The 26756-nt window shown below is 37.8% G+C and overlaps 1 protein-coding gene across 1 annotated transcript; it reads left to right on the top strand.

Moving 5' to 3' along the window:
• The first annotated feature begins 20845 nt into the window (after positions 1–20845).
• LOC114265625 (rust resistance kinase Lr10-like) lies at positions 20846–23192 on the top strand. Its single transcript, XM_082885521.1, has 4 exons — positions 20846–21121; positions 21498–21741; positions 22122–22595; positions 23185–23192. Exons 1-4 carry the CDS (start codon positions 20846–20848, stop codon positions 23190–23192), a joined length of 1002 nt encoding a protein of 333 aa, XP_082741647.1.
• Positions 23193–26756: the final 3564 nt, after the last annotated feature.

The following is a 26756-nucleotide window of genomic DNA, read 5'->3' as shown; positions in this document are numbered from 1 at the left end:
CATGTGTGTGCGCATGTGTATTTATTTTAAGCATTCTTCCACTAGCACATGGAACTTGTTTTTTCAAGAAAGTGTCAAACCAATATAATTTATTATTATTTGAGGATGTGATATTCCCCCCTAACACAGTACATGCATACTACTACAATAGTATAACATTTATCATTCCAAATTATTGAGGAAAGGGGTTCATTCAGTTATCTTCATTTGGCATCTCTTGAGGAGTTAGGAAAGGCTTTGGAGGCATTTGCATAAGTTCAATATTTCCTTCAAGCATTTCTATAACTTTATTCATCGCAGGACGATCATCAGGCTTCATTTGTATGCACCATAGCGCTGTTATTATCTATTTTCTTATCATCTGCCGTTCTTCCTCTGTGCTCTCTCCCATTTTCACGTCCTTTCCTTCTTTAAATTGGTCATAAACCCAAGAAGGGAAGTAAATTTGGCTTGTATGATCAGCAAATGCATTCAAGTTCCTCCTTCTACCTGTCATTTCCATTAATAACATTCTGAAACTATAACCATCAATTTTGTAGGAAACACACGTCCAATGTTTTTGTAGAACAATTTTGGAGCCACGTTGCCCATTGTTCCTCTTGCTGCAGTCACATACACAATGTTATTATCTGTTGGATACAATTTTGCAAGCCCAAAGTCGGAAACTTTTGGAGTGAAATTCTTGTCTAAAAAAATGTTGTGAGGCTTGATGTCAAAATGTAAAATTTGCATATCACAACCCCGCTGCAAATATTCAATCCCACGTGCCACGCCAAGAGAAATCTCATACATTTGCTTGCAACTCAAGGAGATATTTCCTTCTTGGGAAAAAAATGTACTTTTCAAGAGACCTATTAGGTATGAAGTCATAGACAAGAGTACGCTTTGATCTGTCAGCACAAAATCTGATTAGTTGTACCACATTGACATGATGAATTCTTCCAATGGTAGCAACTTCATTGATGAAATCTTGGCCATTAGCTTTGGGCTTATTTAATATCTTTATTGCCACAATATGATCACTCCGAAGTTTTCCTTTGTATACACAACCAAAGCCTCATTCCCCCAAATTGTCCTTGAAACCTTTGGTCATCACCTTAATGTTCCAATAAGAGTACCTAATAGGCATGAGGTTATTCTGACTTTGTAAGAAACCTTCAATGGTATCAAACATTGATAAATGCCTTGTCCGAAACTTATAGATTAAAAATGCGAATAAGCATAGCATCCCACAAAATGTTCTAGCTCCAAGAATAAATCCTGCCCAGGAGATCAAAACATGAACAAGTAAGGAAAAAAAAAAAAAAAAAAAAAACTTTGTTTTTCTCTACCAATAGAATCGTACGTTGAATTCTTCCAGCTTTTATCATTGGATTTTGGTTCTTCATATAAATTCTTAATATTTTTAAGCTTAACAGTAGAAGGAAGAAATGTTACCTGTGATTGTGAGTAAGTAAAGGACATAGACTGAAAGAAAAAATGTACCAAAGATTCAACGAAGTGACTAAGGCAATTTAAAAAAATAAAAAAGTAATGAAGAAGCTAGTCAATCTAAGGAAGAATTTATAGGCTTTTAACATTTATTCAGGTGATTGAAGGCCTTTAGATTTGAAAAAATTTTACAAGAAAATTTTAGTTCTCGCGATGATACTATTGCACAAAAGACAGGAATTGCAAAAGTGGGCTGGAAATGTGAGGTGATCGCAAGATTGTAAATAAGAAATAATTATGGATGAGAAATAAAGAGTGCTTACTGTAAATAAGCTCCAAGGCACCTGCATTTTTTTTTGACATATAAATTATGTTAGCAAACTAAAGTCATTAATCTTACAAAAAAAAAAAACTAAAAACAAAATCAAAGACTGAGGAGATAGTTGAATTTAATGTTTAGCACAACATATCCTAATTTCTCAGTATGTTCATAGTTTCTCTCTCTTCTATCAATTTTAAATTACTTAGCATATGTATAATAGAAAGACTATATGCAATCAAAAATTCTTTGAGGACCCCTAACCCTAAAAATGAATCTATGTCATGTGGCAGCCTTACCTTTTTTGGCCTCTAAACATCAGTTTAGGTGCCACTTAAATTACAGAATGAAAAAAAAAAAAAAATGTACACATAAACTATGTGTGGATCAGATTTAGTTTTGTTGTGGTGGGTTATAACACTGAATTTTCTTGGAAATATTTATTTATGTGCTTTATTTCTCTGTACCTAGTATTCCTCTTACAAAAAATATTTATAAATCTCTCTTTCTTAAAAAATTTTGTTTGAAGAAGCCATTACTCATGTTAACTAACAAAGTTTTGGACTAATATCTTGTTTGTATTTGAATTTTGGATTTTCGTAGTAATTAGAAGTGTACAAATAAACTCAAAAAACTGACCTCTATGCATTGGTTTGGTTTGGTTTTTTTCAATATTTTGGTTTAGTTCTATGTCTTAAAATCGTGGACTCGTTAGGATTAGTTTGGTTCTTAGTTTAGACCATGCTTAAATCGACCCAACCCAAGACTCAAACCTATTATAAAATTATATTTATGCTAAGTTGTTTTCATATAATTAGTATGAAGTAGATGCTAAGATAGATATTGCTATATCTAATCATGCTATGTAAAAGAATATCTTATCCACATAGAAAGGTCAACTTGAATTGGGAATCGCAGTAGTTGTAACAAATGACAGTGCAATTGGTAGTAGGATCAATGAAGCAACTGCCTCCTCTTGAGCAATTTTCACATAGAATTTTGGCCCATGAAAGCTCAAATCCAGAGGCCAACTGTGCGTGGAATTCCATGAAGTTACTGGAAAAGTTATAACTTGCTGCTGCTGTTGTTGTTGTTGTTGGAGGTAAAGGCGACCACACGGTAGTTGCAACTATCTCATCTATTCTGCACAGATCAGCCACATCTGATGCTCTCAAGTTTCCAAACAGGAAGTAAGAGTAGTAATGGGTATGCGAAGAAGATGACTTATTAATACATCTACTATAAGTAGTACTACTAGTGTTCATGTATAATGGAGAATTCACTGGATTTTCACATTCCACCAGCATTGCTACAGCTTCAAGACAGGGAAACTCCCATTGGAACTCATTTGGATCATATGAATCATATGAACTATGAAAAACCTTAGTGATTCGTAATTAGATCAAGATTTAATTATTTCAATTCCCAATCAATTAAAACTCACAATCTAAATCATCAAGCAGTTACGAAAGTGATTTAGATTGTTGTTTTTGAAAAGCTATAAATCAACACAAATGATTTTTACGTGGAAAAATCACAATTGAAGCACCTTCAATTGTGATTAAAAAATCACGGGTGAAACGCCACTAATCAATCCACTACTGAAGAAAGAAAGATTACAATGATAACAAACAAATTACCCAAACGCTTCCAATTTGTCTTCAAATCTTCTGTATATCTTTCACCGCAACCTTCGCCTCGGAATTGATTAGAGTAAAGTTGAATTCATAACTTCTATTATCGAATCAACGACCATGCACGGTATCAAACTCCTTTGATACTCCACGCTTGAATCTCCGGATTCCACAGAAGAAGAACACTTTTGAATATGAATAATCAACCTCCTTGATGTGTGCTTATTAAAACATGAGTTTAATACTCAATCAAACATTAAGGAAAACTAGCAAACAACCCTAAAAGAAAACCCTAAACACCTTAAAGAAGATCTCAAAAACGTAATCCTAGATTTCGACTTGAACAAGTACTTATAGAAAACGGGGGTAGTGAAGCTCGCTCGAGCAAAGACTCTCTTGCTCAAGCGAGGAACCAAATATATGTGTTTTCCTTAAGTGGCTTTGCTCAAGCCACGCTACCTGTGCTCGAGCGTACAATAGTCCTTCTCAGGTTTTTGACAAGCAGAAGTAGCTTTTGCTTGAGTGAGAACTCCTTCGCTCGAGCGAGCAAGACAACAAACTTACGAAAATTACAACTTGATAAAACATGTTTGTTCAAGGGATTGGCAAGACTAAGGGACCTAACAATCTCCCCCTTTGTCAATTCCTGGACAAAACATTCTAACAATTTCCTAGAAACACAAGCGCTAATGAAAACAACCAACCTACGCAACACCACCAACTTAGCTTAACAAAACAACCTGAACCAAATATCTGCAAAAATAGAAAACCACCACTAGGGGAAAAACAATGAGAGAATAGTTGTTCAGAATCAAAAACCATATTAAGACATAGCACATCAAAAACTATATCATCATGCAAACAAAAAATAGTCCAGTAGTATGTCTAGTCTGCCTGCAAAATCCACAATAAGTGCAAATTCAACAACATATATCCTATCAGAATATATCCCATATACTCTAACCATATATACCCCAAAAATAATAAACCAATACTCTCCCTTTTTGTCTGGGAGAGACAAAAGAAACAGTATATACGAACCATAATAAAAGAAAAACTGTTCAAAAAACACAATCCAAACACTGTCCAAAAACTATGAGTCTGGTGGAGGTGGCCGCTGCATCTGGAGCAAAAAAAGAATCTGAGCAAGCATCGTGTTTTTCTGATCAAGACGACCATCAAGTGTATCCAACCGAGCATCCAACTGATCAAGGTGATGAGTGATCGATTGCTCGAACTGCTGCAGTTGGCCACGAAATGAACGGGGACGCATCTCAGACATCTCAGGTGCACCAATAGTGGCTACATCAAACTCCACCTCCTCGGCAAGTGGATCATCACCTGTATCAGACACCCCAAACACCCCAACTCCCGACACACCCCCCCTGACATGTGCTTGACTCTATGAGACCGTCAACTTGGTGATGGGTTTAACAAGAGAGGCAAACTTGTCATCATCAAAAGTGGGAACACCAAGAGAAGTAAAAAAAACGAGTGAGAAAACACCCATACGAAAGACCCAAGGATTTACGACCCTCAAAAATCGTAATCATTTTGGAGACTATCATCACCGGCAGATTAATGGGAAGGCAATGGTCAATACAGTATAACACATACCCCTAATCTTGGGTAATGTGAGATGAATGAGTAGTCACATGAATGTTGGCATAAACAATGATGTTAAGAAGTCGAAAACAAGGAAGAAGCTCATTTTGCTGAATGAGTGCCCCCACAATCCAAGTCCGTGGAGTGCCACAAAGTTCAGTGGCAACTCGATCAAAATCAACATCACTGCGATTAATGAAAGGAAAAAGAAAATTCTGGACTTTCGGAAGACCAAGAAATAGCCGAAAAACTTCCTCATTGATGACCAAAGCTTTCTTCTTAACCTAGGTGCAAAAAGAGGGACCAATTTCCTTGCGGATAGAGTGCATATTACAATAAAATTCACAGACCAGACTGAGATTTTGAGGCCCTGAGAAAAGTAAAACTTGATCACCCCCTAAAAAATCAAACAACAAACGGATGGGGATCAACTCAAAAGCACTAGGAAGGACATTTTGTTTGTGGTGAACTTTCCTAGAGGCATAGAACTCCCGAAACAGTTTGGATTTTTCCTTGGATTCAAATTTTTCAGTGTTGTAATTTGGGTGGGACACTGTGGATTTACGGCGTTTCGAAGGTTCACCCATGACTGACCAACACACAAGGACAAGACAATCACAGAGATTACCCACCAAACCACAACACAAGGTACCCAAAGAAAACATTAGAAACCCCAAAGAAAAAATAGAAGTGCACATCAAACATCATTAGTTCAGCAGGGTTAGAAAAATAAAAAAACACAAAACCATAGTATAATATCAATGACATGAAGAACAGAGCTAGGTTAAGTTCTAAAATACATAAATGCATCAATAAGAATGACAGTAATAGTAAAGCTAAGGACATGAGGTCATTGATATCATCACAAATAAGCAAGTAAAGCTCATGGAAAAACACGGGTAAGAAGACATTAAAGCCCTAAGAACAAAATCCTTATAATGAACCCTAGTAACACCCTAGCAAAGATGTACCAAATTACAAACCAACAAGCAATCGAGAGATAGTAAACCATAATGTAAAACTAGAAACCATAGACGAAGTAGAGCAGACACACAGACAGACTGAGGACGAGGAAAAAATAATAAAGAAAAGAAGAAAAACAAAAAACTTACCAAGCAATGACAATGCAAGATGGATGAAGGAGAGGTGCCCCCAAAAATCGAGTGAAGATCAAAGGATGAAACAGCAATGTGTAGACGTGCCTGAACGTCCTGGGCTCCACGTACGAATGGGCACGAAATCCGTTTTGTTCATTAGCTACTACAGTTCGGACTCAATGTCACGGTTCTAAATCTAATCTCGCAAAGTGCAATGCAAGATTGATAAATCACAAAAGAGTCCAAATCCGGCAAATCATTTTGGAAAATCGATTTTAATAAAGAAGTGCCAAACATGGACTGCTTTGCCAGATACAGAGTCGCCACCTAAATATTTTTGTTTTGGAAAATTTAGGAAACCCTGACTCGTGCCTAAGGCCACGTGTCCGTCATCACCAAAGTTGCCTCGGCTCGGGAACTTAGGTACGAGAGGGGAAGGTCATGCAATGAGCACCTCTGCTCACCCGATCAAAGATCGGCCTTTACTAACATGATAAGTTGTTTTTGAAAACACATGTATTCTTATTCCGGTTATTTGCCTAGAATTACTATGTGATGCGCACAACACACAAGTATAGACTAGATCGCCTAAGTTGGAACAAAACATTTCATGTTTATTTGTTTGAAAATGGTTTGAAGGTGCTACTCGCAAGTAGGCTAAGACGTGGATTTGCCACCCTCAAGTGGGCTAAAGAAAACATGATTTTGCCACCCTCAAGTGGGCTTAAAACTCGCATTTCGATGAATTATTCCAATTCAAGTAATCCAACCTTCACCCACAGGCATTCAGGCAGTTAAACACTTAAGCAGTTAGCCTCATGGCAAGCATGCTATCATGGCAATCACTCACACTCATGCAAGATGCTAAAGCGTAAAAGCTTACCTAGTACTCCGAGCCGAAACAGAAGCTAGTTAGTAATCAATGCATGATCCTAGCTATGTCAACGATGCCTAACGCAACACATGCAAAATGCAGCTAGAAATAAGCTCGGCTATTCTAAGATGGCATGTGAAATGCAACTTGATAATCATGTATTCAAATCGGTATTGAAATACAATGTAGATAATATGATGCGCCGAGCCTAGTGCATCCAATACAGATGAATGATGCAAACTTGCATAGTATAAGGATGCTAATCAAAATATGACCTAGAACTAACCATTGTAAGCGGTTAAGTAAAAGGCAGAAAGACGTGGGATTGGAAGACATTCACACACTCATGCACACTTATTACAAAAGTTGTGCCCTCTCAACAGAGGGTCCGAATGAATAACACAAGCTAGCTACGCTAAGCTATTCTAACTATTCTAATAATCTAATTAGACTAATTATTACAACACCAAAACTAATTAACTAACAAGCTAATTAATTATTACAATCCAAATTGAAACAAATAGCTACACTAAGCTAAATGAATATTACAAAACCAATTAAACGATTAAATTATATGAACTAATCATGAATACTGAAATGGCCTCACAGGCAAGGAAGAGATGCATGCTCGGTCAACTTCGCTCGGAAATCCGTTGCCATGTCTCATGTTGCCTCTGTTTGCACTGTTCTGCACCTCTGAAAATTGTACAAATCCCCAACACACTTCTGATTCACCCCATGGGCATGCTGAGAGGTCATCGGCCAAATGGTATAGCCATCGGCCAAGGGATAAGGGTCATCGACCACTTTTGAGTCCATCGGCCAAAAATTGTTAGCCGATCGGCGCACCAAATAGTCGATTGGCCATCTCTTCCTGCTAACTACTCCTTTTGCTGTAGCAGAGTACAAACAGAGGCATGGCAATACATTTGCAAGAAAATATTGTGCAACTACACCCCTTATCATGTTTAGAACTCAAAGGAGTGTAGTGCTCGGCTCTCGAGCCATTAATCACGCATTTCGATGCATGATGGCCAAAGAGGCCGAGTTGCACAATTCAATGTGAATAAAATGCACAAAAACACATAAGGGACCTTAACCTTTATCATGCTTGATCAAGAGGCAAGGCATGCACACACAATGCAATGCGGCAAGCATGCAAACTACTATGCAATGCAACATGACATACAACAAGTATGCAACAATGTTATGTAATGCAACTAGCATGCAACAACATGCAATTTACCAAGCATGCAACAACATGCAAAATGGAACAAGCATACAACAACATGCAAAAGATGGACTTAAACCAAAATGGACAGACCTCAGCCATGTCCAAATCAGTGGCCAAAATGCTATGGAAATGAAGTACAAAAGCATATGCAAGCATGCATACACTTTGGTTCATAAACAAGGCATGAAGATAACAACTCCCGCGCATGAGCAATGAGTGAAAAGCATGGATGTATGGCAATACTATAGGCCCTGAAGTCATGCATGGAATGATGCCACACCACCCCAACAATGCAAGTATGGCATGCAAGGAAGCTCAAAGCTTGAAACTAGCAAAGGGACTTACACCATGACCATACAAAGCAAGCCCCACAGGGCCAGAGACAACCAAAACAGTTCCAAGGCAGGTCAATATAAGACCAAAAGCATACTTGAACCTAGCCAACACAAGCTAGAACAAAAGACCAAAAGGATGAAGCATGCAAAGCTACAACGGGGTATTACACTACACCTATTAAAACCAAACATGGCATGACTTAACCAATAAAAATCAGAATTATGGCATGTCAAAATAAGCTCAAAAACCTACTGAGATGGCATCCCAAAAGCTTAAGTATGATGGCATGCACAATGGCCCACTCTTAAGGCATAAAACACAAACCTCCCAATGCATGGAAAAGGTGACAAATGTGAGTGCAAGACCACACTATGGGTGTGTTTGATTGGGGGGATAAGGGGGGGGGGGACTATCCACTGTTTGGACTCCATGTCCGGCCTCCCTCCTTATCCGTCGTTTGATTTTTTTTTAGTCCGGCGGACTCCATGTCCGGCCGGACTCCATGTCCCCCATATGGGGGACTATCCTATCCTGGGGGGGGGGGGATTGTTTTGGGGGGACTAATCACTGTTTGGATTAGATGCGAAAATGACAATTTTGACCCTCTACTATTTAATTATGTATTATATTTAATAAAATTTAAATGTCTCAATTTAAAAATAAAATAATTTTATTTAACTTTTTATTAATGTTTTATTTATTTAATTTTTTTAAATAATTTTTTATAGATATTTTATTGATGTTTTATTTTAAAATTTTGTTTATGTTTTATTTAATTTCATTATTTAAATTTAATACATGTTTTAATAGATGTTTTATTTAAACAATTAAATGTTTAATTTCAACAATAAATAATTTCATTTATTTAAATTATGTTTTATCTAAACATTTGTACATCAACATGTTTATTAAATTATTTCAACATCTGTACATCAACATGTATATTTATTTAACATCTATTAAATTATGTTTTAATACGTCAACATTTGATTACATCTACATTTGTTAATTGTTAATTACATCAACATTTGTTAATTGTTTAAACATAATCTGTACATCAACATTTATTTAATTGTTAATTGTTAATTGTTTAAACATAATCTGTACATCAAAATAATTTCAATGTTAATTGTTTAAAAAAAATTTAAACATTTAACCATTAGTATGTTTAATTTCAACAATAAATTTTTATTTGTTTAAATAAAAATAATCTGTACCAGTCAAATTTTTTTATCAATATTAGTATGTTTAAATATCTTTAAACAAAATTTAACCATTAGTATGTTTAATGTTGAATTGTGTAAATAAACAAACACAGTAAAGTTTTGCATGTAAAAAAAATAATGATTTGTTATACAGTAATGATTTAAAACAAATTTTATTGATATTTTATTTATTTATTTATTTAATTTTAAAAAAAAACGAATTTATTTAATTAAAAATAATTAAAATATTAAAGATATGTTTAATATTACTATTACTTAGTAAACAATTGAAAAGGGTAAAATAGTCTTTTGTTCATTTATTCTATCCAGTCCGTCCAACCAAACGTTGGATTCACTGAAAATAGTCCTATCCAGACATCTAATCCCATGAAAAAACAAACACAAGATACATATCCAATCTAACCAAATAGTCCGGGGGATTCACAGTCCCAGGACTCAAGTCCGATGGATTCTAATCCCCCATTTTCCAGTCCGTCCAATCAAACACACCCTATATGGACTGAAATCACATATGAAATGATGCCAAATCATAGGAATAGTCTAAGCAATGAATGCTAGTGACTTGGACACCCAAAGCTAATAAGCTAGATTGAACCATGGCTATACAAAGCAACGCATGCATGACCAAGACAATACAAATCAAAGCTAGAGCATGGTAAAACAAGGCTAAAAGCTCCTCTGAGTTGAGCCAAAAAATGCAAGAATGATGGTCCAAACATAAGATGCATGTTATGCTAGCATGCAAAATTGCTCTACAAGTGTATGGTGCATGCAAGAGGTCATCAAACCAACTTTAGACAGAGGTATAACATGGAAAAATAACACCAAATACTTGCTGAAATGGAGCCAAAACAAGCTAAGCAAACATGCTACTATTATGAGCCATTTATACTAGCATACAAGACACAAGGAAAGGGGATGACCCTCTTCTATTTGGGACCTCAAAACCACAGTGGTGAGAAGGCCCAAACAAAGTGGTCCCAATAGCTTAAAAGGAAAGCACAAAACAAGGCTAAACAAGGCCTAAGAGGGGGTAGACTACCCCCAACACAAAAGTGTCCTTAAACAAACATCACAAGCATGAAAAATCAGAACTTTTTATAGTAGAAAGTTAAGCTTAAATTAGCATGAAAGTAGGTCTAAAAGCTTAAGCCAAAATAAGGGATTAAAAGGTTAGTTTCTCACCCTTGAAGAACACCTTCAAGAACACAACTCCAATACCTTTATGAGCTTAAACCACTCAAAAAACTTTAAAACCAACTCCTAATGACCTCAGCAACCAAAGGATGGTGTTCTAGTAGGTGTTTGTGTGCAATAGTGTGAAGATTTTACACTTTTGAGCACAAACAAAGGTAAATGAAGAGAGAAAGGTACAATATATAGAGAGATATAGAACTTCTATCTCAGATTTTCAGAACCTCTGGAAAGGGAGATGGGCCTTCCTTCTTATAGAATTTCAATTCTCAAGCTTATTAAACAAGCTTGAGTCTTGATGCAATCCCTCCATACGTGTATGGAGGATGAGAATTGTGCTCACCAACTATCACAGCTGACACAAAAATATCTGTAAAAGTAAGTGGAAAGGTCTTGGCCAGAAAATATGGTCGATCGATCAAAGAGAGTGCCGATCGACCAAAAAGAGTGCCGATCAGCCAACACTTATGGCCGATGGCACAAAGCCTTAGCCGATGGGTTGTAGGGATGGCCAACAAGCCACCCTCTTCCCTCAGAAGCAAAAACACAAGTCCTTGGTCCACAACTAAGCACAAAATAGATAAGTTGAGAGATCCGAAGGCAAGGCGCGCAGCCGAGACCTTCGGGAACTCAAAATGAACACGAGCATGAATGATCATCGAGTGTTCAAACGATGACGTCCAAGTCTTGAGGACGGTCAAAAATGGGGTGTCTACACAATAGGGGCGAAAAAACCCTAGGTGAGAGAGAGAGAACTCAAAGCAGGAGGGAAAAAATGAAGTGAAGGGACGCAACATCAGTATTTAAACCACAACAGGTCGCTCGAGCAAAGACACTTACACGCACGGGGTTGCTCGAGCCTAAAAAGCACGCTCTCAAAATCTAAGCCATTTGCAGAAGCACGCTCGGGCAAACACTCCCTCGCTCGAGCGAAGAAGAAAAAAATAAAAAAACTTTTTGATCAAAAACACAATACTCACACTATGAAGTGGAACTTAAAACACAGATAAGTGAGCACAATAGCATGAAGATGCTATTAAGATGAAATAATCTACAAACCAGGAAACCCATAAACTTGTAATTATAACAATATGAAGGATATAATCATGAGCACATCAGATAAAATGTAATCAATGATCATAAGCTACATGAGAATGCACAACTCAAAAGCAAACATGAGAGCTCACAAAATGAATGTGTGTGTGTGTGCAATCCTTAAGAGGCCACAGAGCTACAGTTAATCCTCGTAGTGATTGGATGACTAGACCTTCGGTAACAGTAACTCAACATCATAGAGAAAAGTCAAACCACTAGGAACAAGGGGTATTTGTTGAGTAAACGCGGAGGCTCCCCCTCAATCAGTGAGTCCCTTTTTTTATTATTTTTTATTTCTCTCAACTTTTATTTCTTGTGGGCACTCACTGGTGGCAGGCACGCTCAAGAGTATGGAGACCAAACTAGAGAAGTATGAACTCAAAAAGGATGGCCTGGTTGGTGCCTATGAGGTAGCCTTTTCCTAATGCTCGAACTTCAATGAACTGGGGGAGAAACCCAGGAAGTGAAAAATGATGGTAGATGGTTAAGAGACTCAACATCACCCATGATATGCTAGTATAGGTCAATTCCTCTGAAAAAGTACAAGAAACACTGTTAGTGGTCCATAGAGAACTTTGATCACTTGTGCGAAAACCCCTGCAATAGTTTATCTCAAGAATGTGTACAGAATGAGTTCATGAAGTCTATCAGTAGGGCATTCAGAATGAGCTATGAACAAAGAAGAATAAGATCTTGTAAGCAGCATGAGCAGTGTTCATATGAATTTGGATACAAAGATGACAAGAATCAATATCAATGAGATTATAGCATCCAAGCACACAAAAAGCCAAACACTCACACACACTTAAGGAACAGGTAACACCCTAACGACTGAGCACTACACCCAAGGTCTTTCTAAAGAACTCAAACCGAAAAAGATCAAGGGATTTTGTAAAAATATCAGCCTTTTGATGCTTAGTGGGTACATGTTCAAAAACAACAAGGCCCTCTTCCACTAACTCTCGAATAAAATGATGACGAATGTCCATGTTTTTTGTGCGAGAGTGTTGGACGAGATTTTTTGAAATGTTTATAGCACTTGTGTTATCACAAAAAATAGTGAGAGTGTTCTGATCTATCCCTTAATCATGAAGCATTTGCTTCATCCACATCATTTGTGCACAACAACTCTCTGCAGCAATGTACTCAGCCTCAGCAGTCGAAAGAGAGATGCCATTTTTCTTTTTGCTATACCAAGCAACCAAATTATTCCCAAGGTAAAAACACCCCCCGGATGTACTCTTCCTATCATCAGTACACCCTGCTCAGTCAGCATTAGAAAAATCAGTAATTTCAGCTGTAGTATCCGTAGAAAACCAAACCCCATACCCCAGTGTCCCATTAACATATTTAATGATGCGTTTGACCGCAAGAAGATGAGACTCTTTAGGACTGGCTTGGTAACAGGCACAGACACCTACACTAAATGCAATATTAGGATGACTGGCTGTGAGGTAAAGAAGACTTCCTATCATACTCCTATAAAAGGTAGGATCAACATTAGCACCAGAGGAATCTTTGGAAAGGTGAAGACTAGTGCTCATGGGAGTGCGTGCATGTTTGGCTGACTCAAGACCAAACTTTGACACAAGATTTTTGGCATACTTGGTCTGGGAAACAAACATACCTGAAGGAGACTGTTTAATTTGAAGACCCAAGAAATAAGACAACTCTTCTATCATGCTCATTTCAAACTCATGTGTCATGTAATCAGAAAAATATTTTACAAGATGATCAGCAGTGGATTCAAACACAATATCATCAACATAAATTTGAGCAACAAGAATATGAGACTTAGTATGTTTCACAAATAAAGTCTTATCCACACTACCCCTTTGAAAGTCATTATCAAGAAGAAAGGTAGTAAGTTTATCATACCAAGCCCGAGGGGCTTGTTTCAACCCATACAAAGCCTTGTCTAACTTATAGACATGGTTTGGACATTCAGGGTCCTCAAACCCTTTTGGTTGCTCAACATAAGCCTCTTCTTTCAAGTATCCATTCAGAAAGACACTTTTCACATCCATTTGAAACAATTTGAACCTAAGAAAGCATGCGACACCAAGTTAAATACGAATAGATTCGAGACGTGCAACTGGGGCAAACGTTTCATCATAGTCAATACCCTCTACTTGTGTGTAGCCTTGAGCAACCAACCTAGCTTTATTTCTAACCACAATACCATTCTCATCAGATTTATTCTTAAATATCCACTTGGTACCTATCACATTCATGTCTCTAGGTCTGGGAACTAGAGTTCAAACATTGTTACGTTCAAATTGGCCTAATTCTTCATGCATAGCATTGACCCAACTATCATCTAGTAAGGCCTCTTTTATATTCTTAGGTTCAATTAATGAAACATAACACATATGAGATATCTCATCCCGAATTTGTCTTCGAGTTTTCATTCGATCCGAAACACTTCCAATCACCTGTTGAGCTGGATGATTCAGTTTCACCCTTGCTGATGGTTTGAACTCAGGACTTGTGGTGACAGAAGCATCAGAAGCGGTGCCTCTCTGTGCACTCTTTGGACTCTAACTTACCTGAGAAGTTGGTGCTGTCTCAACTTCTTGTGCTTGGACCTCAACTTCTCTTTGACTTTGTGGTTCAGTATCCAGGATTGGAGGCTCACCATTTTCTTCCTCATTTGTCGCTAAAGTAGGAGAACCTGTGTCATCTATAACCACATTGATCGATTCCATTAAAAATGAAGTTCGCATGTTATAGACTCGAAAAGGCCTACTAGTAGTTGAATACCCTAGAAAAATACCTTCATCACTTTGGGAGTCAAATTTTCCCAAAGGCTCTCCATCTTTGAAAATGTAACACTTACTCCCAAAAGTTTTAAAGTATTTTACATTAGGTTTCAATCCCTTCCACAATTCATATGGAGTTTGTAAAGTGCCGGGCCTTAAATATACACGATTTATAACATAAACAGCAGTATTTAGGGTTTCAGCCCAAAACTTTGGAGGAACTTTCTTACTAAGGAGCGTGACCCTAGCCATTTCTTGAACAACCCTGTTTTTCCTCTCAACAACTCCATTTTGTTGTGGAGTAATAGGTGCAGAAAAGTCATGCTTAATTCCAGGCATATCACAAAAATCCGAAAACGAACTGTTTTCAAACTCACGACCATAATCAGTTCGGATTCTTATGATACGCCAAATGGAAACACCCAGTTCATTTTGGATTTTAAGGACTAAGGCTTGGAAAGCATCAAACGTATTAGATTTTTCTCTTAAAAAATTTACCTACAAAAAATGAGTAAAATCATCAACAGTTAAAAAAATGTATATTTCACTTCCAATGCTTTCAGTGCGAGTAGGTCCCATTAGACCCTTATGAACCAATTCAAGAGGACGTTTGGTTGTAAAACTGTTCACTTTTTTATGAGGGGCACAGGTTTGCTTTCCAAGTTGACATGGTCAATACACATGGTTTAGATTCTTACCCAGTTTAGGTGCGTCTTTCAAAAGCTCTTTGTTGGTTATCTTAGTTAGGTCTTTGAAATTTATGTGACCTAATTTTTGACGCCACAGATCAATGTTACTTATGATGGCTGAGTGGCAAGTAAGATCATTAGTAGTAACAATCCCGTAGCAGTTATCAGATGTGCGAACCCCATGCATGACAGTATTTCCCTTTTTATCCAAAATTTCACATTTATTTTTTGAAAACAATACTTCATGGTGGGAATCACACATTTGACTGATACTCAAAAGATTTACTTTAAGGCCATCAACAAGTAATGCATTTTCAAGCTTGGGAAGACCAACCACACTTATAGAGCCCTTACCAATGACTCTAGAAGTGCCACCATCTCCAAAAGTAATAATTCCACCTTCATATTTTTCAAGGGAGGTGAAATAGGATTTGTCACCTGACATGTGACGAGAGCATCCACTATCAAGGTACCACATGTGTGAGTCACGTGCTTTTAGATCAGTGTGAACAACTAAACAAGTCAAGTCATCTTTTCTCACCCATATCTTTTTGGTCTTAACAAAATCAGGACTGGTAGTCTTGGTAAATGTCTTAGCATTGTGAACACCCTCATGTATCTTGGTGTTCCGCCTAGACATGTAAAGTTGTCTCTTAACCCAAAAAGTATTAGAATTTCTACCCTTTTGAGACACCTTACCAAACAATTCAAAGCAATAAGGACGAATGTGGCCATACCTACCACAATGATGACAAATAAAAATAGGTTTTACCTCCTTTTAGTTGATCTTACCCCCGTTAGGTAGATGAAGAGAGGGATCACCCTGGTGCACCTTTAGCTTTCCCTTTGCTTGAGTCTTCAGGTCATGAGATGTAGAGGCCTGTCCTTTGTGAGCTGTTGCATTACCATAGCCTAGCCCATTTTTGTCACAACCCATTTGTTGAGACCCGAGAATGTTTTCTAATGACTTGGAACCTTTGTTCCACATGGCAATTGTGGCTGTAGCAATTCTAAGTTCTTCATCTTTATGACAAACTATCTCTTCCAATGTAGCTTGTGACATCTCAAGGCTTTCAATCTCCTCTTCATATGTGGAATATATTTTCAGGAGTTCATTCTTTTCAGTCTCACAAGATAGAAGTTTCCCACGTAGGTCTTGCCTATCACTAGAGATCTTGATGACATTCTGCTTTTCTGTTACAAGTTCTCCTTTTAGCTTGACATTCTCGCTTTTACATTCTTTAGCTTAAGAGTGAGTTTGTCATTGATCTTGGACAAATTCAGAGATTCATCGTAAAGCTTTTCGTAAGCTTGTTGTAGGTCATCACCATCAATCTCATCATTGTTTTCTGATGTTTCATCATCTTCTTTTTACTCCTCTTTCTCCTGGACCTCATCCAGTCGAGCAACTAAGGTAGGAAAGGTGATAGATGGTGGTGAAGATGACTCTCCTCTTTCATGAAATTGGCTCAGAATGTTCCATGCATCTTTGGCCTTTGTGTAGTGAGCAACCCGTTACTGTTCTTCATCAGAAATTGCTTCACAAACAGTAATCAGAACTCTCTGATTGCTCGGATTGTCAACACTTTCAACATTCTCTTTAATGGCTTGCCAGCCTTCAGGGTCGAACGCTCTCAGAAGCGCCCTCATTTTGATCTTCCAATACAAGTAATTACTCCCATCAAAGGTGGGAGCATGGTGTAGATTCTGACCACGAGCAAATTCCACTGGCTTCAGAAAAGATTGAGTGAAAGTGGACCAAAATGCCATGAAAGCGTTATCCCCCATCTTCACTTGATTCAGTTTCTTCGGGTTCTTGCTCCGACCCGATTTCATCATCCCAAGTCACTATATAGACTTTCTTCCGATTCTTTTTCGATGACATTCAAGAGAAATATGTCCAAACCCTTGACATTCATAACACTTGACCCCCTGCCCTTTCACCATCTTCTTTTCAATTTTTGGAGCAAGTTTTGGTGGAAAAGTTTTGGGTATATCATTACTCTCGTCTTTTGAAATAGGGTCTCTAAAATTAGGCTTCTTTTTCTTTAAATTTTTTTTGAACTGTTTAGTAAACATAGCCATCATCTCAGACTCTAGATCAAACTCAGTCTTAAGAGTTTTGCAGTCTCATGAGCACTAGTGAAAGCCACACTATCTTTTTATTTTTTCTTAGAAATCTGGTGGGCTTCATAAGTCTGCAAGTTTCCAACCAACTGATCAAGCTTGAGGGTATCAACATTCCGAGCCTCCTCAATAGCTGTCACTTTTGATTGGAACCTCTCGGGTAAAGACCTCAAAATTTTTCTAACAACCTTAGCTTCAGGGATTTTTTCACTAAGTGTGAAATAGGAATTCACGATGTTACTAAGTTTAGCATAAAAATCATCAAACGTCTCATCATCACATATAAAAAGTGTTTCAAAGGCAGAGGTGAGATGTTAAAGCTCTGACCTTTTAACAGAAGTAGTACCCTCGTGAATCGTTTCAAGGATGTCCCAAGCCTCTTTTGATACCTCACACGTGCAAATACGACGAAACTCTTCAGGTGTGACGGAGCAAAAAAGGGAATTGAGAGCTTTACTGTTCTAACTCGAGTTTTGATAATCGAATATGTCCTATTTATCAAGAGGTTTAGGAATATCAACACCATCAATGGTGACGTTAGGTTCACTCCACCCATAGATCACATAGTGCCAAACTTTCTCATCGATAGATTTTAAAAATGCTCTTATACGAACTTTCCAATAAGAATAGTTTGTACCATCAAGTAATGGAGGTCTATGAGTCGAGCTACCTTCACGAATTGAATCCATATCACCAATCACACAAAATCACACTCCTATAGTTTTGATAAAAACAAAGAGTGACCTGCTTTGATACCAATTGAAAAACCTAAGTGATTCGTGATTAGATCAAGATTTAATCATTCCAATTCCCAATCAATTAAAACTCACAATCTAAATCATCAAGCACTTACGAAAGTAATGCTTGATGATTTAGATTATTGTTTTCGAAAAACAATAAATCGACATAAACGATTTTTACATGGAAAAACCACAATTGAAGCACCTTCAATTGTGATAAAAAAAACCATGGGTGAAACACCACTAATCAATCCACTATTGAAGAAAGAAAGATTATAAAGATAATAAACAAATTACCCAAACGCTTCCAATTTGTCTTCAAATCTTCTGTATATCTTTCATTGCCACCTTCGTCTCGAAATTGATTAGAGTGAAGTTGAATTCACAACTTCTATTGTCGAATCAACGACCACGCACAATATCAAACTCCTTTGATACTCCAAGCCTGAATCTCCAAATTCCATCGAAGAAGAACACTCTTGAATATAAACAATCAACCTCCTTGATGTGTGCTTATCAAAACATGAGTTTAATACTTAATCAAAACATCAAGAAAAATTGGCAAACAACCCAAAAAGAAAACCCTAAACACCTTAAAGATCTCAAAAATGTAATCCTAGATTTGGACTTAAACAAGTACTTATAGAAAACAGGGGTAGCGAAGCTCGCTCAAGGGAAGACTCTCTCGCTCGAGCGAGGAACCAAATATGCGTGTTTTTCTTAAGTGGCTTTGCTCGAGCCACGCTACCTACGCTTAAGCGTACAATAATCCTTCTTAGGTTTTTGACAAACAAAAGCAGCTTTCGCTCGAGCGAGAACTCCTTCGCTCGAGCGAGCAAGACAACAGACTTAGGAAAATTGCAACTTGATAAAACATGTTTGTTCATGGGATTGACAAGACTAAGGGACCTAACATTATAATCATCATAATAAAAAGCAGGACCATGGAAGTTTTTAAAGGATAAAGAATAAAGAGGGAGAGAGGAGCAACTTCCATTTTGAATGACCATATCCACGACTCGAATTGTGTAGTTGTTGTAGTTAATTGCCCGTACATAGTACTATTTAGGATCACCTGCAGATGATAAGTCAAGCAGTGGACGATTGTTGTGGCAGGCCAGTTCATGTCGCTTGTTTCTGCAATTTTCTGGGTCACCTTCAAATCGAAATGGGTATCTGATGTTTTGAATGTTCCCACAAGAAGAAGAATCACAGTTCCTATCACTTGTTCTTAAAGCATCATAAATTGAAGAATGGAGAAAAGAAGCCTAGACATGGATGGATGATGGAAGGGAAGAGAAGGGAAGGAAGATCATATCATAATGAGTCTGTTTGTAGTTGCCCAAATCCCCTTGCTGTGGCTAATAATTTCAAGGCTCGTGTTATAATATTATATTATAGGGCTATGCAAAAATATCAACAAAAAAAAAAAAACTCGTAAACCGGTCTGATCTAGATCAAATTGTAAGGATTAGTTTAGTTTTCTCAATGGTCCTAATCGAACCGTTTAAATATATATAATTTGTTAATAATACCCCCAACTACTTGATTAATACCCCCACCACATATACACAAGTTATTAATAACTTTCTGCAACTTATGTTACCTAAAAAAGTATCAAAATTTAAGAAAAGTAGACTTAGGCTTGTAATTAGTGGTAAAATTACTTCTACGTAATTATTTAAATAATTTTTGTTTGAAAACTAATGGCATATTGTTTGACGTTTGAGTAAGTTGTAATCCATATTTTGTGAGAATCGTGGCTTTAATCCAAATTGAACCTCATTTTATTGATTCGGTCTGATTTGGTTTTAAAATTTTTATAGTTTGGTTTGGTTCTAAATTAGAGAGAGTTGAATCGTAGATAGTGGTTTGGTTCTTGATTTGTTCCTAAATCGAACTGAACCAAATCAAACCATATACTCACATCACCTCTATTATATTATCATTGGAATGTGATTTGGCCAACTATTTCGTTGCTCAAAATTAAAATAGTCACATAGAAAATCATACCAGCCTAGTAAATGCAACAAAGTGGGTTATACTTCAAACTATGGCAGTTTTGTTTTGATTTTGTTACACACAGCTGACTTGAAGATAGAGACAGAATGAGGATATTGACATGAAGATAGAGACAAGGCTGGCAAAAGGATTTTTGAGACCCAAGGCGGAGTCTTAAAATTGGAGCCCTTCGTGTATAAGTAACAAAAAAATCATTTATTTAAATCAAGTTTGTACTCAAATCTATAATCAAATTAAATGGGAAAAAAAATAAAGAGTTAGACATGTTCTAAAAACTTTTAATTTAGATTGTGAAGTTAAATGAGTTGGTTTGGACATTTATTTTTAAACCTATTAACACCATAAAAGTTAAAATTATTCAGGAGCCCTTAAAATATATCGAAATTTGGGATCCAAGGCGGCTGCCTTGCTTGCCTTGGGCCAGGGCCGGCTCTGCAAAGAGGATGTTGACTTGAAGATAATGACAAATAAGGATAAGAAGGCATTGAATTTGAAACTCCACAAGGAAATTAGTATGCAAATGGCCATGATCTTCTTCTTCCTCTTTCTTTTTCTCTTGTTATTGTTTCAACTCCAAGGAGTAGTATTGGCAGTAGGAGCACCACAAGCACCACGAGCACGACCACTAAGTTCAGATGAATGTACGGTGAAACAGAGGTGTGGGGAATATGGTCCAGACATCCGGTTCCCATTTTTGGCTAAAGGATCACTAGCCCAATCATTGTGGCTATCCCGGGTTTGAACTATCCTTCTCCCCAACCAACCATACCATGCTTGAGCTCGTGACTATAACCGTATTTGTCCAGCAAATCAATTACATAGAACAGTCTTTATATTTATATGACCCCAGTAGTTGCTTTCTAGAACAGCTTCTCCTAAATCTAAACCACAATTTATCAGCCTCTCCCTTCAAATTCTCACCACATTATTACCCAGGTAATTTTAGCTTTTTCAGTTGTCCTTCCTTAACAATGCAAGCCTACCCTTTCGAATGGTATGATATAGAATATGCATATTATAGACATTCACCATTTCCAATCACAAATAATTACCATAACAGTAGCCAAGGTCACGTGGTCTATGCGGTACCTGATGATTTTTTAATTCAACAGTCCCCATTATCTTGCAAAAAGTTATATACCGTAACATCAATAGATTCCCCTCTATCTGGTTCTCCTGATATAGATACTAATGAACTTCGATTGAGTTGGTCCAAGCCCATATGTGGGAGGTGTGAAGAAATAGGCAAGTATTGTAGATTGAGGAGGAGGAATAACAGCAACAACAGCAGCAGGAAACATGAAAAAATTGAATGCTTTGACAATAACATACATAACCCACCACCAATTACTACTGGTATTTCAAGTACTCCTTCCTCTATTAGTTTTCCCTTGTGTTTTACTTTCAGTTAGGAGTCACTTAGGCCTACAAATTAATTGTGATTTTCAGCAATCATGAGACTCATTGGAGTATCTATCAGATCTCTCTACAAATTATGATCCTTGTTGACAACTGAAAAAGAGCTTACATCTTGAAAACTTTTAGGAAATAAATTATAGATAAGAAACATTATATATTTTTATGAATGATAAACATTCTGGTCATGTCTATCTTTTACAGGTGAAACAAACTTAAAGGTGAATTATCTGTATACCCTCCCGTGATTTTTTTATTTTTTCCCCTTCTTTTCTGGAGAAGGAATTTTCATTCCTAATTTTTGTTGGTTAAAATTGCAGGTGTGATACCACCTGGCTTGATTCTTCTTCTTGTAGTCATGGTCACAATATATTTTGTCCACATATCAAATAAATTAAAGAAAGAGGATCAAGTAAAAATTGAAAGATTTTTGGAGGATTACATAACTCTCAAACCTACTAGATACACTTATGCCGAGATTAAGAAAATTACTAACAATTTTAAGGAAAAACTAGGCCAAGGAGATTATGGAACAGTGTACAAGGGAAAACTTTCCAATGACATCCACATTGTAGCCAAGATCCTCAACGATGTCAAGGGGAATGAGGACGACTTCATCAACGAAATGGGAACATTAGGCAGAATCCACCACATCAATGTGGTTTGCCTGGTCAGATACTGTGCTGATGGATTTAAAAGAGCTCTCGCTTATGAGAACTTGCCAAATGATTCGTTAGAGAAGTTTACATCATCTAATCAAGAAAAATGTTCACTTGGTTGGGAGAAGCTACAAGGTATTGCTCTTAACATAGTGTCAACGTGCGCCCATCCAAGGGTCAACACCATGATGCCACACACATTTGTGCCCTTTGGAGGACCAAATACATGCCTAAGAAGTTGTTGGTGCAAGTCCAAGCGAAGGCCCAACGCATAGTGCAAGATAGTCCAAGACATGCCATGAAGCAAGCTAGCCACCAAGTAGCAACTTTAGGACAACTTTTAGATGGTCAAATGTAATCTTTTTGCCTTGTAAATTTTTATGTAAACACCTTAGTATTAATGGTGTTTTGGGACCAAGAGTTGTAATTTTTCTCTTTTTGTAGAATTTTTAAAAATCCATTATGACTCCTCAAATATAGTGGATGTTTCCTCCTGCCATCTAGGGAAAGGCTTAACAAGCTATATATAAGGAGGGGGTACCCAAGTGTTGAACCAGACCACTTGTACCTTTAATGTACTCCAACCTAGCTTATGGTAAGGCAACTTTTGTAGCACTTTTAGTGCATTGTTCAACTATTGTAATGCCTTTTTTTGAGTAATGAAAAGTTCATTTCTCCTTTAAATTGTGCAAAGCCTTTCAATTGTTGCTTACTGTAATTCTAGCTTATTGATTGCTATTTTGTGGCTTGTCTCCAATCTTGTGGCTCATCAACTTAACTAATATTGTGTTTGCTTGTCTTTGCAAACCTTTTGAGCATTATTGGCGGACTAGTGAAGAGAGTTAACTAGAGCCACACACACTTGCATATCTTTGTCAAAGCTTCCGCATTGCCAGTGTGTGATAGTTGGTATCAGAGCCCAGTCTATTTGGCTTTCTCTATTATTGACTTTCTAAATGGATGGTACTGGCAACCGTCAACCCACGCAAAGGGAGAGAATTGAGCTCTTGGAGCAGCGTATGGACAACATGGAGGCCATGGCAGCTTTATTAGCCACCATTGAGCAACGGGTTTATGATCTTGAGCAAACTTATGGCCCTACACAAGGGCAAGATTTTGAGGATGTTGTCACTGAACTCAGAGTAGAGTTTGAAGACCTCAGTGGCCAGGTTGGTGTTCTTACCCGTGCCTTTGGCAATGCACCTAGTGGTGGCATGGAATTCACTAGGGCGTATGCGCCCGAACCCTGTGCCTATGGTGGCGCCCCGAGATGCCAAGGAGTTAGACAACTTTCTTTTTGATATGGAGCAATATTTCAAAGCTGAGAAAGCCAAAGCCGATGCTGAGGAGACAAGGATTTCTATGGCCATAATGTATTTGTCTGATGATGCCATGTTGTGGTGGCGGACTAAACATGATGACATGCAACGCAGCTACAGACTCGCTTCCGGGAACTCTTCGAGCTCCGCACCTGTGAGGGCGTGAATCTCATTTTGTTCTGAGCTACTATAGTTCAGACTCAATGTCACGGTTCTAAATCTAATCTCACAATGTGCGATGTGAGATCGATAAATCACCAAGGAGTCCAAATCTGGCAAATCGTTTTGGAAAACTGATTTTAATAAAGAAGTGCCAAACATGGACTGCTTTGCCAGATATAGAGTCGCCACCTAAATATTTTATTTTGGGGGAATTTAGGAAACCCTGACTCATGCCTAAGGCCACGTGTCTGTCATCACCAAAGTTGTCTCGGCTCAGGAACTTGGGTACGAGAGGGGAAGGTCATGTAATGGGCACCCTCGCTCGCCCGATCAAAGATCAGCCTGTACTAAACATGATATTTTGTTTTTGAAAACACATGTGCTCTTATTCCGGTTATTAAACCTAGAATTACTATGTGATGCGCACAACATACAAGTATAGACTAGATCGCCTAAGTTGGAACAAAACATTGCATATTCATTTGAAAATGGTTTGGAGTTTGCTACTTGTAAGTAGGCTAAATTAGGGATTTTAATGAATTGTTCCAATTCAAGTAATCCAACCTTCACCCACTGGCATTCAGGCAGTTATATCAAGTAAGCAGTTAGCCTTATGGCAAGCATGCTTTCATGGCCACATTAACACACATGCAGTATGCTAAAGCGTAAACACTCACAGTGTACTCCGAGCCAAAACAAAGAACTAGTTAGAAATCATGCGTAACCCTAGTTCATGTGAAGATGGCTAATGCAACGCATGCGAGAATGCGACTAAAATAGGCTCGACTATTCTAGAATGTCATGTGAAATGCAACTTGATACATGTATTCAAATAGGTATTGACATACAATGCAGTTAGTATGATGCGCCGAGCCTAGTGCATGCAATACAGATGAATGGATGCACGCATGCAAAGCATAAGGTATGCTAAATGAAATATGTCCTAAAACTAACCATCGTAAGTGGTTAAGTAAAAGGGAGAAAGAAATGGAGGTTAGAAGACATGCATCACACACATGCACGCTTATTACAACAATAGGCCCTCTCGAGGGAGAGACCGAATAAGAAGCTAACTAGCTAATCTAAGCTAATTAAACTAATTATTACACAACAAACTAATTAACTAATCCTAGTTAACTAATTATTACAAAACAAATTGAAATAGCTAAACGCATTAACTATTGAAGTACAAAACGAATGCTTAATCTAGCTAAGTAAAGAAGCTAAATAGAGCAGTAAAGAAAGAGGTTCTCAGAGGGAGAAGACTGGATGCATGCTCGGTCGCCTCGTTCAGAAATCCGTTGCGATGCCCCAATTTGCCTCTGTTTGCAATTGTTTCCAGAACACTGCACAAAGCTCCAGAAAGATGAAACTCCAGCATGGGAACCTGTGGGAGGGCTACCGACCAGTTGTTGAGGAAGGAGACCACCTGCCGACCACTTTCTGTGTTGAAAACCAGAAAAAGTGGTCGGCCAGCTAGTAATACTTGTCGGCCGACCAGTTGTTGCTGCTGAATTCCAGTTTGCTGCAACAGAGAGCAAGAAAAGGCATGGCAATGTATTTGCAAGATATGTGTGCACAACCGCCCTCCCTATCATGTCATGAGCTCAAGGGAGTGTGGTTCTTGACCCTCGGGCCACCAATCACGCATTTCAATGCATGATGGCCAAGAGGCGAAGTTGCACAATTCAATGTAAAATGAATGCACAAGTAAACACATAAGGCCTAGAACACTATCATGTATGATCAAGAGCGTCAGCGACCGGGAATTAAGGCACTTTTCATCACTTTAAGTATGAAACGCTCCTCGTTTCCCATATTTGGACTAATACCTATTCCAAACACAATGCAACAAAAGCATGGCGTACACAATGCGACTTGAGCATGCAAAACATGCAATGCAACTTAAGCATGCAAACATGCAAGAGACAAGCATGCAAACCTGCAATTAACATACTAGCATACACAATGCGAATGGACTACATGGCATACACAATGCTCATGACAACTAGCATACAAAATGCAGATGGTGACTAGCATGCACAATGTAATAAACATGGCATAAACAAATGCAATGATCAATATGGCATACTCGATGCAATGTGACCTAAGCATGCAAACAACATGGTATATACAATGCTAAATCAATCATGCAAACAACATGGCATACTCAATGCTATGAACTACATGGCATACACAATGCATAATGGACTTAAACCAAAATGGATAGGCCTCAGCCATGCCCAAATTAGTGGCCATAACACCAAAACAAAGGCACCGAAAGACAAGGCATGCATGCACAATGCATTGGCTAACCAACTAGGCCTAAGAGCACAACTGTAGAGAGGGCTCTAGGAGTGATAAATACGGAAGTGTAACAACACTAAATGCACTGAAATAAGGTAAGAATGATGCCAAATCATTTAACCAACACAAGTAAAGCATGCAATGGTCCTTAAGCATTACAGCTAGCAAAGAGGATTACAAAGGAGACACATAATACATGGCACAAATGCATGAACCAACCATGGACAGAGCTAAATAGGTCAAAACAAAGACCTAAACATGCTGAAATAGGGGTTCAAAGACCTAAGCATGCAAGCATACAAGCTAAGCCATAAGCAAGGCAACAATGCACAACACTTAAAGGCATTCAAAGCATGAAAGAAGTGGAAACATGACAATGCTACAAGCTCTGAAATGAAGTATTAAATGATGCCAAATCATCTAAATAGCTCAAAGATAGCATCCATGAGTCAACAAAACACAAAGCTAGGAAGGCCAATTGCACTACAGCTATACAAAGCATGAAGGA

This window comes from Camellia sinensis, chromosome 8 (assembly GCF_055761805.1).
Source record: "Camellia sinensis isolate YWXY chromosome 8, ASM5576180v1, whole genome shotgun sequence".
NCBI classification, from domain to species: Eukaryota; Viridiplantae; Streptophyta; class Magnoliopsida; order Ericales; family Theaceae; genus Camellia; species Camellia sinensis.
Note: the sequence above shows the minus strand (reverse complement) of the source record. Positions and strands in the feature narration are given on the sequence as shown.